The 16,968-nt window shown below is 40.0% G+C and overlaps 1 protein-coding gene across 2 annotated transcripts; it reads left to right on the top strand.

The window, feature by feature from the left end:
• Positions 1 to 6,310: 6,310 nt before the first annotated feature.
• LOC133455103 (fructose-1,6-bisphosphatase 1-like) lies at positions 6,311 to 9,468 on the top strand. 2 transcript variants are annotated; one of them, XM_061733974.1, is made up of 8 exons: positions 6,311 to 6,579; positions 7,000 to 7,162; positions 7,254 to 7,346; positions 7,813 to 7,953; positions 8,036 to 8,173; positions 8,278 to 8,397; positions 8,501 to 8,690; positions 9,267 to 9,468. In XM_061733974.1, the coding sequence occupies exons 1-7, from the start codon at positions 6,410 to 6,412 to the stop codon at positions 8,687 to 8,689; spliced, it is 1,014 nt and encodes a 337-aa protein (XP_061589958.1). In that variant the 5' UTR covers positions 6,311 to 6,409; the 3' UTR covers position 8,690; positions 9,267 to 9,468. The 2 variants fall into 2 exon arrangements, with proteins under 2 accessions (XP_061589958.1, XP_061589957.1); XM_061733973.1 differs by having other exon boundaries at positions 6,320 to 6,579; positions 9,264 to 9,468.
• Positions 9,469 to 16,968: the final 7,500 nt, after the last annotated feature.

Genomic DNA, 16,968 nt, shown 5'->3' with positions numbered 1-16,968 from the left:
GTGCTGTCCTCCTGTAATCACTCTCTCTCTCTCTGCACGTAGGTCTGGCAGTCCCCAGCCCCTGATCTTCCTGTGCTGACACCAAGGAAATGCAACACCTGAGAAACGCTGCTACTCAGTACACGACCTGGACCTGCTTCAGCGCCGTGTCGTATCACTTTCTCACCAGTAAGCAGCTTCTGATCTCTCCACATGGAGGACGTCTGGAGGTCTTCTCCAGTGCAGTGGCCGTCTTATCCGGCTCTCACACAGAGCGACGTCTGTGGAGAGTGGCAAGAAGGGAATTTTCACGGGTATTGTCATGTGTACAGATGTAAACGATTATCTGGTACCTTTCAACACAGCTATCTCCCAAAAAAACTCAACAAAGACAAAAGATGAGAAAGGAAAACATGCGCAATATGATGGCGCTAGGGCTGTTCGATTTTACCCAAAAATAACATTTTTCGATTTCGATTACGATTATTTTGTGAATTGACAAAGGCAAAGAAATGATTTCAAATATGCAGTTTTTTTATTGAACATTTGCCCCATTGGGCTTTAAGTGCAAACTTTGCTCTTATTAAACCAAAAATGAATGAATAAAGTGCAAAACTCTGTAAAATAAGTTGAAATAAAGTTTTAAAAAATATAATAAAATATAAAGTTTTATCTCTGAAAAAATCAGCAAATCAGCACCTGCAAACATACAGTAAGTTATATTTCCAATTAAATAAAACAAGACATTTTCTAATTAAACTAAACTGGGTCTTTGCATGCTAAATAATAATGCAACCCATGAAGGAGGTAGAGGTGTGTAATGTCAGTTATTACATTTGCTATTCACATTTGCAAGTTTTTTGCAAGGAACACGAGCCGGTCTACCGCATCTGGCTTGAGGGATGCCCGGTGGCATGTTACAACGCCCCCTCCTACACTAAAGAGCCTCTCTGATGGGGCACTTGTCGCAGGTATTGAGAGGTATTTCCATCAATCATTAATATGGTATCAATCATTAATATGTGTGCAGACAAGGTAAAAAAAAAAGTGAAAAACCGATTTTACGATTTTCACGTTTTAACATCGTTCTAATTACATAATCGCGATTACGATTTAAAATCGATTAATCGAACAGCCCTAGATGGCGCCCTTAACTTAGTTTTCAAATAATTGTGATATCACGGTGAATACATTGGGTACCTCCTATGTGAGTGTTTTGGGTTATCATCTTGACTGACCCGCTTTACCCTGGGCTGTGTGCGTCACTCAAGGATGGCTCGAAAGAGTCCACAGTCTTCACTGGGCCCCGCACAGACTCGAGGACCCTGGGACCAGCAGACCAGAGAACCCCCGGAACACATCTGAACCCCCTCCATGCCCCACATGAGGTCTGGGGTTATCCTCCTGGAAGGATCCATGCTTGCATCTTTAAACAGACAACACATGCTGACAACTAGTCAAAGATGTCCAGTTTTTGTTGCATCAGTTCAAAGTGACATCCGTCCAGAAACTTTACAACTCAGATTGCATTTTAACAAACGTAACTCTGGCCTTTTCTATTCTTCTACCTCTCTTCTAACCGTGGAATCCTCAAATCTCCTGTCGTGGAGCCCAATATTGGTAAAAAGGGGATTGATGGTGCCGAGAGACTTTGACCTTGGAGTATTTGGCTTTAAAGTATTGAGATGTTTTCTCTTCTTAATCCTGTTCTTTTTTTGCAGCTGTTGTTGCTTAGCAGTTGTGAGCTAGACGTGGGACAAGACACAGCTCCTCGACACAGCTGGTGAGCTTGGCCTCGAAGGAGTGATAAGCTCAAACAAAACAATAGCGGGCTACTGAGCCGCTATGCAAAAAAGCTATACAAAAGTATCAAATAGCGACAGAATCGGATAATCCAAGGAAAATGGCACCAAAAAAAGGGAACCAGTTCAATCCACAGGACCTGACCCAAATAGGTGAGACCCTGGAGGGAGTAAAGGTTCAGCTGGAATGCTTGAAGGAGATAAAGAGCCAACTACAAGGGATGCAAGGCCTGATGAAAGAGATTCAACACCTCAAAGAGGAAAATGAGAAAAAAGATGGGCTGATAATAGCTCTAAACAACAAAATGGAGGAGCTTGATCAACAAAACAAGCTAAATGATGTGATCATTACGGGTATTGAGATCAAGCCCAGGAGCTATGCAGCAGCGACGAGAGGACAGGAGGAGATGAAGGAGGAAGACATCCAATCTGTGGAAAAGCAGGTACAGGATTTCCTAACCTCCAAAAACATTAAGATCGATCTTGAAAATGTGGATACATGTCAACTGCTGCCCAAGAAAAAAAAGGTGGGAGAACGTGAAGATGTAAACAGGGCTGTTCTGCTGAAATTCACTAACAGAAAACACAAAATAGCGCTTCTAAAACTGAGCTTCATCATCTCGCTCCTTTGTCCATTTTTCTCTCCTTAAAAGGATAGAACGAATGATGAAAAAGTAGAACTGATTAAGGCCAAACTATTTGTTTGAAACATGACTAGAACAGGATGATTTATCATAATTTTAAGGAGTACTGACACATCTGCCCTGGTTGATCTAGAGTATCTTTATAAGATAAACAATAAATCCTTTTCTTTTGGGGTTGACTATGTCACAAAACTAATGCGTGAAGGCGAGGCGGGTTTATTTGTTTAGCAGATTTCACCTACAAGTCAATTCACAGTGCTTTACATTTAACAAATGAATTAAAAAGAAAACAGTTTAAAAGCAGAATAAATAATTAAAGACAGACATATGTTAAAATAAGATGCAAGGATTAAAGGTTCCAGTGCAGTGTGGGTGGTCTGCTCTTTTGGTCTGAGGACTTGGGTCTCTTTTCTGCTGATCTCAGATGGACGCTGTGGTCACTGCAGTGTGACATTTTAGGGAATCTAACCGGTAGTTAAGAGACCAATTAAACGGTACCTGGAACTCACATAAAGTAGGAAGCTGAAATAGAGACAGACGGAAAGTCTAAACTGTAATACTTTACACAATATTTAAAAAAACCTTTTTCAAGGCTGCAGTATCTCCGTCCTTTCCTTCAGTCTTCCCCTCTTCATCAAATGAGTCCAAATAAATACAATTTTAAAATAAATAAATAAAAGCTACCAACATTATGTCTGCGCTGTGTGTTCGCTGTTGAATGAGTATTCAGAAACAAGACCGATAAGGATCAGTTTTTGGGTGGACCGTGGTCATAGACTAAGTTACTCCGACTAATTACGGCAGGAATGAGAGTCGCGTAGAAACGCTCAGGGATACGAGAAGCATAACGGGATGGAGACGCCAAAGTGGCAGTCTTTTACTGCCGGACAGTCTGGTTTGACTATTTCAGGAACTGCTGATCTGCTCTCAACCACCTCTAAATTTACATAAAATGCTGCGGTAGACCAGCGACCTGTCCAGGGTGAACCCCTGCCTTTCGCCTGTAATGAGCTGGGATAGGCTCCAGCACGGAGATGTTATGTAATGTTTAACCCTGTGACCGTGCAGAGGATAAAAAGGGGTATAGAAAAACAGATGGATGTCTTGTTGTGTTACTGATTTTATTAATTGCTGAGAGACTGAATTAAGGTATGTTTCTTACATTATGTTAGGTCTTACATTAGAAATATGACCTATCATGCATCTGCTGTATGTCACAAAAGGCTCCACTATTGATTATCACCTGTCACCTGTCAAAGGGCTCAACTGAACATGAGTGAAATGCCAGAAAAACGTTATACACTTTTGCTTTTGGCCATTTCTATGAAAAAAGTTACGTTTAATTTAATATTTTTTTACCTAACTGCATTTATCAAAGTAAGTTTATGAACAATTATGTAAAAACTATTGGCAAATTTCTAGAAAAACTTGTTCTTGATGTAGTGTTTCAACAATTTTGATTTTTATATCAGATCCCATATATTAAATGACCTCCAGATACAGTCGTTGTTTTAAAAGCACCCCCCTTAATGAGATAAGACGTTTTAGTGAGCTCCACAACCGAAATAGCCGAAAGCTGAGGCCTCATGCGCAAACAGGAAACTACGTTAAGACTTGTTCTGCTGTCAAATTATGACTACGGTAATCCTAAAGTGTAAAAAAAAAACATGGGTTATATCTAAATTACGTGATGAGGAGTCACCAGTCACTCACCTGCGTAGCGGAGGACAGGTTAGAAATGCCAAAATAAGGCTTTACTGTTTCCTTGTTGGTTTGAAAAAAAAGAGACCACTAGAGGACTTGACATGACCACTAAATGGCACGTTTTCTCTCCTCTAGTTTGGTTCTTGGTGTCGAACAACTGCAGTAAAGTTTGTTTTTTTGGATATCGTGTGACGGGCACAGCGCATGCGCCAAAGGTACACTACAGGTGGATGCAAACGACCGGGAGTCAGGCGGGCGATGAGCGGCCCTCTGTAAAATATTCATGACGTCTTTTCTTCTGCTGACTCGATAGAGATCATATAGAGGGAGTTTTCCCTCTCTGTTGACCATAGAACTAGTTTGAGAGATGACAACCATTATATTTGCACCCTTACCCATAAGCTGAATGGCAGTCTTTATTTGGTGGCTGAACACCAATAGGAGCAAGGCAAAAATATGACAAAAAGTAGCCAATAAAATATGAAAGGTAGAAAAGAAATGTATTAAATAAATACATTCATTTAGAAAAATATAAAGAATATAATTAAAAACCAACAGACATCATCATGCAAGTTCCCCAGCTGGCTAGTTACACTAAGAAAATATTTTAATTTCTTTCATGTTTCCTGGAATGTCAAATTTCATTAAACCATAAACAACAAAAGTATAATAGCTAGATAGAGTAGAACAAAATAAGATAGATACAGATTTTTATAATTTTGTCTTTTAAATATGTTTAAAAAAATCTTGAAAATCAATAATTTAAAAAGTAATTGTGTTATTGATTAATCGGGCAAATCTTTAACCGTCATTAACAGTTAATAGGGGCAATTATGGTCTTATTTATAGAGCTGATGGTGCTAAAAGTTATTTTTTTATTTTTTATTTTATTGGCTTTGTCTCGAACACAACAAAACCCAATCAAATTAAAAGCATCAAAATATTAAAAAAAGCAAAACAATTTAACAGTCTCATTCAACAATAAAACACACAGCAAAACAATATGTTCGAGAGGGAACAGGAGGAAGCAGAACGCGTATTTAGTCCTGTCCCTTCCTCACAATATCATATCATATATAACCTATAAAAATTAAATAAAATAATATAATATAATAATAATAAAAATTATGAAAATCAATGCTTGATGTTTCATAAAACTTCAACAGAGAAGGACATTTTTACAATACGAATAATTTAAACAAGATCTTAAAAAGATATGACCAAAAATCTGTTTAAAATTGTACATTTTTACCCTATTGTCAGTTACTTTCAGCTGAACAGCGCCGTCATGTGGACACTCATTGAAACAGTTTATTTCTTCGGAGTTGGGGGACATTCCCGGTGAGTTGATGCACAGATCTTGTTTGGGGAAAGTGCATCTTTCCTGTCATGACACTAAAATGCAGCACTATAAGAAGTCAAATCAGAAACTTTCCCGGATTCATTCACTTGAAGACGTCATGACTGGTCGGTGTTTGTAAAGCACACCTTACCTCATGGCAATCTTTTTAATGGTCAAAGTTCACCTTTGTGTTGCGAAACACATCCCCTGAGAGCCCCAGTTGGTCAGACCTCTTCACGAACAACACAAAGTCCTTTTATCATCTCACGTTTGTGCAACACAGGACAACCTTTCACTAAGAACAGTGTGCACAGAAAAGAAGAGAAAACATAAAAACATTTCCTTTTAAAACCACTGTTTATAATGTTGTAAAAGTAACTGTGAAATAAGTGGATTTATAATAAAGAAAATCCTATAAAAGTGGGCAGGGTATGCATGGACGGTGAGCATTATGTTCTGAACGTTACGTGCTGCCTCAGGATCATGCAGCAAAGGCATGTTCGAGCCCTTTGAGTCGGGAGTCAAGATAAGCACTGAGATGGTAACAGCTGATCAAAATTCATTAAGATTAACTCCAGCAAGCTATACATTCATGCCTTATCTACCTGCCTTTTCACAATCAAGGAAAAGCAAAAGGAGGTCGTACACCTTGGACAGGTAGACAGTATTCCACAGAAATTAACTCAGTCAGTGATTGAATCACTATTGTTACTCTGAAGCAAGAAAACATGCACTCCATGGTTGAACTTTGTTCTTTCGGACCCGCAGTCACAGACACAATATAATCAGCCCCTCACTGTCAGAAGGGACGCTTCTGATTGGTTGGAAGAGCTGCACACCCCCGTCGCCCCTGTTCTACAGTTCACTTTTTAACTTTGCCGACACTGAGCTCTGTCCTTTTACAGCACTGGGTCCCAGGCCTGCACCTGCAAGCAAACATGTCCGATACAGCAGCCTTCGACACCGACGTGCTGACCCTCACCAGGTTTGTCCTGGAGGAGGGCAGAAAGGCCCAGGGAACAGGTGAGCTCACCAACCTGCTCAACTCCATCTGCACAGCTGTCAAAGCCATCTCTACCGCGGTCAGGAAAGCCGGGATCGCTAATCTGTGAGTTCCTCTTTATTTAATTTAAATTGAGTGCAAAAAATGTTAGTGCATCTATTAAGGAGATCACAGATAAATTATTTACTGTTACTAGTTTAAACATTCATAATCTATCAATCTGTGATCTGATTTGAATATTATCAATAGGTATGGTTTAAAATTGTTATTTAAAAATAAATAGATGAACTGTGGTGCAACTGTGGCATGAAAATCAACATGTTGTTCTAACTGAGGCCCTGGCCAAAGGTAAACTGCCCCCCCTCGCCCCTGCTGCCGCCAGGGCAGAGGTAAAGAAGGAGATCAACGTCTTTTCAGACCTTATTATTGCAGAAATGTTTTTACTCAGATCACATTTTCTCAAGTGTGTTTTCCAGTTGGTGTTAGAATGAAAGGAAACTCTGGATCTCTTTCCTCTTTGTGCAGTTATGGCATTGCTGGAAGCACCAACGTGACGGGGGACCAGGTAAAGAAGCTGGATGTCCTGTCCAATGATCTGGTCGTCAACATGATCAAGTCCTCTTTCTCATCCTGTGTGTTGGTCTCAGAGGAAGATGAAAGAGCCATCATTGTGGAGCCAGATAAGCAAGTATGTGTACCTCCGCAGTCATTTTTACCTGATTAGGCTCAGTTTTTTTTCTTGTTTGTATTCCGTTAATGTTTTCTTATTTCATCTACAGGGGAAATACATTGTGTGCTTTGATCCATTAGATGGTTCCTCCAACATCGACTGTCTCGTCTCCATCGGAACGATCTTTGCTATCTACAAAAAAGTCAGTTAAACTGACACCACATGCTTTTTCAAATACATTTGACGTTATCACACCTGGCCATTGATCATTTTTATTCATAGCTGTAAAGCTACGAATAAAAACCTGTAATCTCTGGCATGGTCAAAAACCAGTTTTAAAACCAGTCTGTATATTTTTTACATGTTTTAATTGCTTTATGAATAAAACTGCATTGAGATGTTGAGAAAGCTTCCCTCAAACAAAAGTTTTTAACTTAACTAATAGATATCAACAAAAAACCTCAGTTGATGGTTTGTGATCTTTTGACTTATCTGAAACTTATTCGATAAGCAATTCCAGTTACATTTGTGTCGACATAGAACTGGGTTACAAGGTTACACTTTTGTTAAAATGAAATCCCTTTCTCCAGATTTTCTGGGTGCATGTGGCACCTCCTTGGTTTCTAAAATTCCTTCTTAATCTATTATACTTCTCCACATTTCCTCAGACCTCGGGTGGGGAGCCATCTGAGAAGGATGCCCTCCAGCCGGGCCGAAACATTGTCGCTGCTGGTTATGCTCTCTATGGCAGCGCCACCATGATGGTCCTCTCCACTGGCCAGGGAGTGAATGGCTTCATGCTTGACCCTGTAAGACGAGGATTTTACCGAAAATGGTGGTGGAGACTTGGGCTTGGTGTTTCACTGAACTGCATTTCCTGTTTTCTTTCAGTCAATTGGTGAGTTCATCATGGTCGATCCAAATGTGAGGATTAAGAAGAAGGGAAAGATCTACAGCTTGAATGAAGGATATGCCCAGCATTTTTACCCAGATGTGACTGAGTACATTCAGAAGAAGAAATACCCAGAGGTAAAACCACTTCAATGCCTGTTTTTTCTTACAATGACGTCTTAACTGTGTGAATGACTATATAAAGATTTGTGGGCTAATTCTTAATGTTTAATTTGATCCAGGATGGTTCTGCTCCATACGGCAGTCGGTATGTTGGTTCAATGGTAGCAGACGTTCATCGAACTCTGGTGTACGGAGGCATCTTTTTATATCCTGCTAATGTCAAGAGTCCAAAAGGAAAGGTGAGGAGAGTATTCAAATTAGTTTTAGGTAATTTTTTTTTCCTTCCCATTATCCATTTATCAGGTTCTGCATGACACTTATAAATTATTTTCTGCTTTTCAGCTGAGGTTGCTTTATGAATGCAACCCAATGGCATTCATCATGGAGCAGGCCGGAGGCATGGCCACCACTGGATCGGAAAACGTTTTGGACATCCAGCCCACCACCATCCACCAGAGAGTGCCAGTTGTCCTGGGATCCCCTGATGACGTGCAAGAATACCTTTCCATCTGCAAGAAGCATAAAAAATGAGGTTCTTAGCCCTTTATACTTGCAATCATATGAAAATGAGATTACTTCTGATCTATGTCGACTCATAAAATTGCTGAAATATGTAACTTCAGATGAATTATGACATGTGAAATATTACAGCGTCAAAAACGTAGCTGAAATGCTTGAAGGAGGGTGTGACAAACTAAGTATAGGTGTGCTGATTACATAGGAAATAAGTGTGAGCTGCTCTGTAAAAGTCAACGTTCTGGCCATTTCGTCCTGGTTTGGAGCGTTCAGGTGTGTATTAGCAAAATACTGAGGAGGAAAGACATCACCAATGATTTTAAAGAAACCATTCTTGCTGCCCATCAATCTGGGAATTGTTATAAAGCCATTTCCAAACAATCTAGAGTCTATGAAAAAAGTGAAAGTGAAAATGATTATTTACATGTAGAAAACATTGAATGTACGGTAGTTGCAAATGTATCCAGGAGTGGACATCTGAGCATGTTCACCCCAAGGGCAGACGTCTATATTGTGACGCATGCATTATTAACATAAACACTGGAATATAAAAACAAATACTGTATTATCTTGGCTTCCTCCAATTCAGCAGGTCTGGTGGTGAGAAGAATAAATCAGAAGTGGCAGACCTACCAGGAGTCTCCACCCATTTCCCTCTGCCGCACTGTTGTACGAACCAAGAGCTTCGGGGGATCTATGAACTTCGCCTCACTCTGTACTAATTCCATCTTGTTGCATTGTGCAATTTGAAGAGAGTTACCCTGTATTTTTTAAATAAAGAAAGATAAATGATGCCTGTGTTCTGTGTAAGGGTGAGATCTGTTTTATGTGAATTATGTGGGAGAGAAAACCATAAGCAAGATATGTGCCCTGGTTTTCATTTAAGTTGAGTAGCCTTTCCCATTTTCATCCATGAACAATGCCGTCCTTTCAGACTGTGGTGAAGAAAACTTTAGACAAAACTCTATTATATTTGATTTGTAAATAATGACATTTCACATCCTTTAACATAAAAAAAACATCTAAACTTAAGCTCCTTATGGCAGGAATTAGAAGTAGTTTCTCCCTCCCTCGCTCCTTCTTCCGACAAAGAAGGGCATCCTCATGAACTATCTCGTATGCAGCAATACCACTTCTGACCACACGGGGGCAGCACATCACAACAAAGTTTACGTGTCAGAACCAGCAACTGTATGATTACTGAAACCCTCCGTGACAGCCCCCGTGGGTTTTCTGAGGAGTTTCTGAAGCCTCTTTATCTTCATACTGCGCTGTGTCATGTTGTAACTGAATGAACCAGCCTGTGAAGACTCCTTCCTTATGTCAATCAAAGTTAGCCTTTTTAGGTTGGCACACCAGGCCCATACTAACATACACTTACAATTAATATCACTTCACATTCATTCTTATCAATTCTGTCAAAACATCTTAATTTCAAGTGTGGGATGATCTACTTGGGATGTATGGAGTCAAATAAAGGCCAAACGTTTTGCTAATTTGAAAATAAAATTTGAACCTGAAAATTCTTTTTTACAGTTTCAATTTTTTTTTTTTGGTACCAGATCTTTTTATTTCAGTTTCAAATCTTTTTTTTTGTTTCAGATGTTTTTTTTTCAGTTTCAAATTTTTTTTTCAGTTTCAGACTTTTGGCGTGGGGGGCGTGGCATCAACTGAGAGGGGCGTGGCATCATGAGTGACAGCAGAACAGAGAAGGCGAGGGACGTTCCTCAGTTATGTTGCCTTCAGGAAACGTAGGTTGCAGAAGTTATCAGTAGAAGTGTGATTCAACACTGTATATTCACGTGATTGGCAGTGGAAAAAACGGATACTAGTGACACATTTCTGTTTAAAAAGCTGTTTTAGACCGTACTTGGTAGTATGTGGAAGTGGGAAATGTCAAACTTGTGTCAAAGTGTGGCTGTTGAACTGTACAGTGCCAAATACGGTCTAAAACAGCTTTTTTTCATCTAAAGATGATTGTTGTACATCAGCTGTACATTGTGTCTGTATGATTTATTTGATTCAGGATTTATACCATAGCCCAGTTTTAAACCACATCTATTGATTCCATTAGCTTGATCATCTATTTATTTACATAAATGGAGTGTCATATTTATGCTTGGTATTAATCTGTATCTCCATTCATTAAAAACACAAAACTCAAATATAACTAAAAAGAAAAAAAATAGATGAACATCAATGTTATTGAAGCGTCCAATGTATGTGTTTCTTTCAAACATCTTTATTGTTCCGGTCTTGGCTCCAGGGGATTTCTACGATAAAGTAAAGGAAGACAAAGGACGCCAAAAACATTTTAACTTTGGAGCAGCACTAATGTACGCTAAGGACTCACCAAGAGAAATAAAATGACCCAACACAACGACAGCAGAAGAGCCTCCATCAGTCAACAAAGCTTATCAAGAAAATAAGCTCTTATGGGAGCCTTTAATTGCAATTCCCAGTCAGGAAATATGGAAAAAAAAGTTGATGTAATTTGGAAACTTGGCATTACAGTTCAGAAGTATAATGAAACCCTCCTTTTTCAGTCTTTAGATGCAAGCTGATAACATGAGTCATGTAAAGTCGAGTTATTTCAACTGAGAGCAGATGTTTGCTGCCTTTCTATATCCAAAAATCCTTCCTGCAGTGCCGGCGTGCTCAGTGGAATATGTCGTCTGACGTCTGGTGTTCGGTAGAAGCAGAGCCACTTCCTTTGTGAATGTGTCAGTGTCAGCGTTTAAGAGCCACAAACACTCACACGTTTCACACACACTTGTTTATTCCAATTTAGTTCAGACGCTGTATGATTACAGACTACAGAGTCAATATTTAGATTTGCTGGGAAAGCAAAAGTCAGCATGTTTATTTTTCCCTTGCTACTGTGTGTGGTGACTCTATGTGTGTGTGTGTGTGTATGTATGTGTGTGTGTGTGTGTGTGTGTGTGTGTGTGTGTGTGTCTGTGTGTGTGTGTGTGTGTGTGTCTGTGTGTGTGTGTGTGTGTGTGTGTGTGTGTGTGTGTGTGTGTGTGTGTGCGTGCGTGTGCGTGTGCGTGTGCGCGTGTGCGTGTGCGTGTGTGTGTGTGTGTGTGTGCACTTTTATGTATAGTACGCTCATGCATGAGCTTGATTTGAGATAACATTCTTTTGGGATATGGATAACGTAAAGAAGTGTTTGATTTTGCTTCATTTAGCTGGGTCACTATTTGACTATGATGTTTAAAATCAACTGTGAGATAAAAAAAGGGAGTAAAAACACTCTGAATATGTTTAGAACTACAAATGAACTTTATTTTTTCAGTTCTTTCTTTTTAATGTCACGATTTCAACGCTGCTTCTCTGTCCTGACTATAGGCCACTGCAGTCCCCATTGATTATTCATTCTAATCATTACTTGAATTGAAATTATATATAAATGATACTATGATTTATTTTAATGAGACTGGTCCAGCGCAAGATCAGCAAGCTGTGGAATTGCAGATGTGCGATTTGTTCGGGGTCCGGACTCAGAGGGGTGAATGCCTCCTGCTGTGACTGCAGCCGAGAGAGGCTGCTGGGGCCCTAAGCTGCTACAGGGCGATTTGGTATAGGGGAGAGGCCTACGTCAGCACGGGCTGCTCGCTGAGAAGAGTGTGGACAATGCAAGCCTTCAACTCAGTCTATAAAAGTCTTCAAGGACACCTGAAAGATTCACCAGATCTGTAATTCGTAGCTTTTTCTGAAAAAATATCGCAAAAGGGGTCTGAAAAGTTTCCAAATATAGCAACAAAGTGACATCACTGGCAACACTGACATCAGCTCACGAGCTACTGCTACTCTCGGTTTAAGGTAACACCTACTCCCCACTTGACATAAACTGTAATTGTTAACAGAAAAACTTTATAACCATTGATTAAATCATGCGATTTACTGAAATAAGAAAAAAAATGTGATCATTTCCACCTGATCATAAGCTTCATCAAAATCAAAATCAGGTGATCACTGGTAACCCTGCATTTAATCCGTACAAATATCATTTCTAAACACTTTTCTGTTCAATTTTGTTACCAGATCAGTGTTTTATGTGAATGTTCTCCTAAACACCAGTCAGTACCTGTTGTATCCTGCTGTAGGCCCAGACTGTCCAACTGACATCCAGCTGTGTCCAGACAGGTTCTGTTAACCACCACACCTCCTCCACCAACGTGGCTCTCTCCGCGTCTTCTCCACACTTTGACCCTGCAATTCAGCCACCAAAGGCAGAATCTGGACTCATCCCTGGACAGCTTCGTCAGCATCATCGACACATGCCCTCTTCCAGCCAAAACTGACACCAAAACCAGAAATGGGACCAAATGATACCGCTACATGAGATCCTTTCTGCCAACACCAATAACCTTAAATACATTATATGCACAACCGTATACTTTTTCTTTATCTATTTCTTCTAGTCTTGACAGAGGATGACGATGTTGCACCTGAAGCTTCTTGTTTACCTGACCTGTCTGGCTTCTCTCTGGTTGGTGACGCTTCACAGACCCAGAAGGTTTGTGTTTAAAGTAACTTAAACTCTGTTTGTCTCAGACCACCCTGACTGGAGCTGAATGCTGATCCAAATATTCAGAAAAGGAACATTTTTTTCTTTCTTTCTTTCTTTCTTTCTTTCTTTCTTTCTTTCTTTCTTTCTTTCTTTCTTTCTTTCTTTCTTTCTTTCTTTCTTTCTTTCTTTCTTTCTTTCTTTCTTTCTTTCTTTCTTTCTTTCTTTCTTTCTTGACGGGATATTTTCAGGGCGATGTGAACACTGAAATCTGATTAGCGGTTCAGATTTTCTGACTACTACAGTGTGAGAAGCAAAACTGACATAACTTTACTGAATCCAACTCCGACTGAAGAAACCACGAAGAAGGTTGAGAGGCGAAATCATCGAATAATCAAATATGTGACAAAAAAAAAACCTAACATTTTTTTTTTGTCCCTTTCTTTATGGTGATTCAAACACAACCGGGACATAGTTGTGTTGTTTGTGACTGGAGAAAAAAAAGCCACCTCAAATCATTTCGACATATTCCTTGGTACCAAATATGGGAAAACAAGACCCGACCGCAGCTGGTGTAGCTCCTGGGACGGGGAGGTGTGTTTGGATTAAATGCAGGCGTCTGGTTACTGTCACTGATTACAACCTCATCTGAAAGGTAACCACAACATTCCTTACAAACATGACTTGGTATCTGTTCTGGCCAAAACTACAGGCCTCATAGATAAGAACCAAAATGTTATATATCAAAGTTAAACTGAATTAACTCACTTTTGTCACTCTAGACAGTTTTTTAATGCAAATTGCACCTTTAAGACATTACATTGAGACTACAGATGGTTAAAACAAGTACAAACCATCAGACTGATGCAGCGTGCAAAGGCAAATGGGACAATTAGTTCATAAAAAAGGGTCTGCTTGGTGCTGGCAGCCAAGGTTTCAGCTTCTGGATCAACTAGTTTTGGTTCCAGGGCTCAGTGTACGTTTCTGAGGACTCTCGCAGACCGGGAACTCCAACATCATTGTTGCGTTTAAATGCAACAAACACGACAAGAGGTGATGATTTGTGAGCTGTAGCTGGGCTTCTGTTACGCTAAGTCGGCTTAAATGCTGAACTCAATGGAAACGTATTGGGGCGGTATTGTTTTCCTCACCCATTGTCACCAGAAATAATTTTCAGTTCTGGCACTATTATCATTACACGTCCGACATGCCAGAAGGACCGTCTCTGATTGACAACCAGATCCAGTTTGCTTGTCAGCAACCACAGCGATCCAACAATAGCAACCACTGCGGTTCACATACGCAGTCATTTCAGTGCCGCATGGAGGTTTATGGGGCCACAGAAATAAAAAAAAAGTTATTACACATGATTAAAGTGTAGCCAGCAGCATGATACAGCTGATTTAGGCATATTCATCGCCGGTAAATGCGCCTCCTGAGAAGTCTTCAGACACTACACATTCCCTTTCTCCTCAGATCTTAGATGCTGAACTTTCCATCTTTTCTTCAAAAGGTCTTTATTTAGGGAACAACGACTCCCTGTGTTGCGGCTGTGGTTGCATATCTGTCCCCAGCTATTTTCTCTTGGAGAGAGGAGGTCATGTTTCAAAGAAAAACTAAAAGTGCTGTCTGCTATGAGGTCTTTTTTTCTTTATTTTTCTATTTTCCTCAGTATAGCTGTGCTCCCCTGCTTCTCTTGACACAGATACCCTCAGTGGAGTTACCTCAGGGCAAATGTGTGTGGCTTTATATTATCATTATCCACCAAGCCTGAGTCCCCCCCCAGGATCCCCAGGATCACACAGTCCATTTTCCAAAGTCGCTGGAAACCAAGAAAACATGTTAGCGTCACATCTTTTGACGTCATCGTGCGGGAGTCTCTCTGATGGGATGCCAGTGCAGGAAATAATAACGGCAACGGCTTATCTGTTCAGCCTCGCGTCGTATCTTGGTCAAGACGCTTGGTTTGGACTATTGTAACTATCTGTATATACATCAGTTTACTGCCAAAATGAATCATATTTGAATTCGGAGTGCTGTTCCCTGCAAACTATGTCAATCGCTTTCCTGTTGTGCTGCACGGGGGTGTTCGCTCCGTCTTCAGACGTGTGGTATCATCCTGAAGCATCTCTGGTGTGATATGGAGATGGAGCGTGCTGGAATCTGGACTGCGAGCACAGGCAGCACGCCGACATGTCTGAACACCCCTTTCTCAGTCCAAACTCCTGTGGGGGTTTAGTCTGAATCGCTTTGAGTCACATTTTGAGACACTCTGCACCCCCTTAGTGTATTGTAGTCTGTCTCACCGATTGTTAAAGAGGTCCCACCACCACTTCTATGTCAGGAATGTAGACTTTCATTAAGGATTAAAACGATATGACTTAAAGCAGCACAATGTAACTTTTCCACCTTAATATAATATTCAGAGTCATTGTGATGGTACATCAACTTACAACAGGTTTAATGACACCTCTGTCATGGTCTGAGGGGTCTGTATCGCCTTCACTGGCACTAACCTAACTTTGAGGTGGATGGTAGGAACCCTTCCACACTACTGGTAAAGCACTACCGCTTTTGTCCAAAGGAGCCGCCAAACTCAACAAAAGCTGAAAGTTACATTGTGCTGCTTTAAAGCAGTTTTAAGTTAGAATATACTGTATCTGGATGTCAACGCAGGGAGCAAGGAGCAAGGAGCTATGCCAGAATAAACTGATATCTGACCCGTACATACCAGAACTTTATACCTTGGCTCAATTTTAATCCAGACCAAGAATGTCCTTATCTGGACTTTTTCGTCAATGTTTTGAATTAAAGATCTATTTAGATTGTCTAAGTAGCATAAATTAAAATAATAAATGTATAATTAATCCAAAGTAAATATTAAGAAAGTCAGACTTATGTTGTTATCTATGTTCTACATCACTACCTTTTGAAGAAAAACAGCCCTGAACCCTGAACCCACAACCCTGATCCCACAGTATCAGGTCCTGTTTTTCAAACAACATACAAACATAAAAGCCATAGATTTACTGTAGATTTAGATTTATTTTATATTGATTTGAAATGTTGTTGTTTTTTTTACATTTTATTGCAACGATCTAAAATCCATCTAAACAGACACAAAACAGTCTCATTGTGCAAAAATTTGTAGCACTCAAATAAAAGTATAGCATTTCAAAATAATTAATTTCAGGCTAACAGAATGTTGTTTAGGGTACTTTTGCTGCTTTTAACAGTCAGAACGGGTCAAATTCGACCTCGACAGTAGGCTACAGTTTAGCCTCCGATAAGCTCATCTCTGAATAGCGAACGTTGGTGCCAGACGTGTATGGACTCAGAACAAGTATGGACAAGTGAAGTTTCATCGTGATACAATATGACATCAATTAACTGGATGGTGGTTTGATGTTTGTCAGAATCATAGAGTTAGCCACGGTTTGGATTTAGGGGAGAGGGTCAATTTTCTAAACAACACCATCTTTTCATGAAAACAAATTGGACAACTTTCCCTTGATTTGGGTCTTCGCTCGTCGCTGAAGGCTGATGGTGGATCCTGAGTTGAGAACCAGCTATCAAGAGAGTCGATTGAAGAATGATCTATTCCTAAAATAAAATAAAAAATAGAGTACAAAAGGCTAAATGTGTTGTTGAGGATTACATGTTTCCATATTTTCATTTTGCGTCACTGTAATGAAATTGTTCACCGTAAAATTGACGTATAGATGTACCCCTAATGACGAGATGACAGCCACTGGATGGAGATGCCTTTATAAACACTCCT

This window comes from Cololabis saira, chromosome 11 (genome assembly GCF_033807715.1).
Source record: "Cololabis saira isolate AMF1-May2022 chromosome 11, fColSai1.1, whole genome shotgun sequence".
NCBI classification, from domain to species: Eukaryota; Metazoa; Chordata; class Actinopteri; order Beloniformes; family Belonidae; genus Cololabis; species Cololabis saira.
This window is presented reverse-complemented; position numbering and strand designations above follow the sequence as displayed.

What these genes read in the sequence shown, in the direction of transcription:
- LOC133455103 (XM_061733974.1), top strand. Translation starts at nt 6,410, where the DNA reads ATGTCCGATACAGCAGCCTTCGACACCGACGTGCTGACCCTCACCAGG. An exon ending in AAAGCCGGGATCGCTAATCT is followed by an intron (nt 6,580 to 6,999) that starts GTGAGTTCCTCT and finishes CTCTTTGTGCAG; the next exon opens with TTATGGCATTGCTGGAAGCA. An exon ending in TCTTTGCTATCTACAAAAAA is followed by an intron (nt 7,347 to 7,812) that starts GTCAGTTAAACT and finishes ACATTTCCTCAG; the next exon opens with ACCTCGGGTGGGGAGCCATC.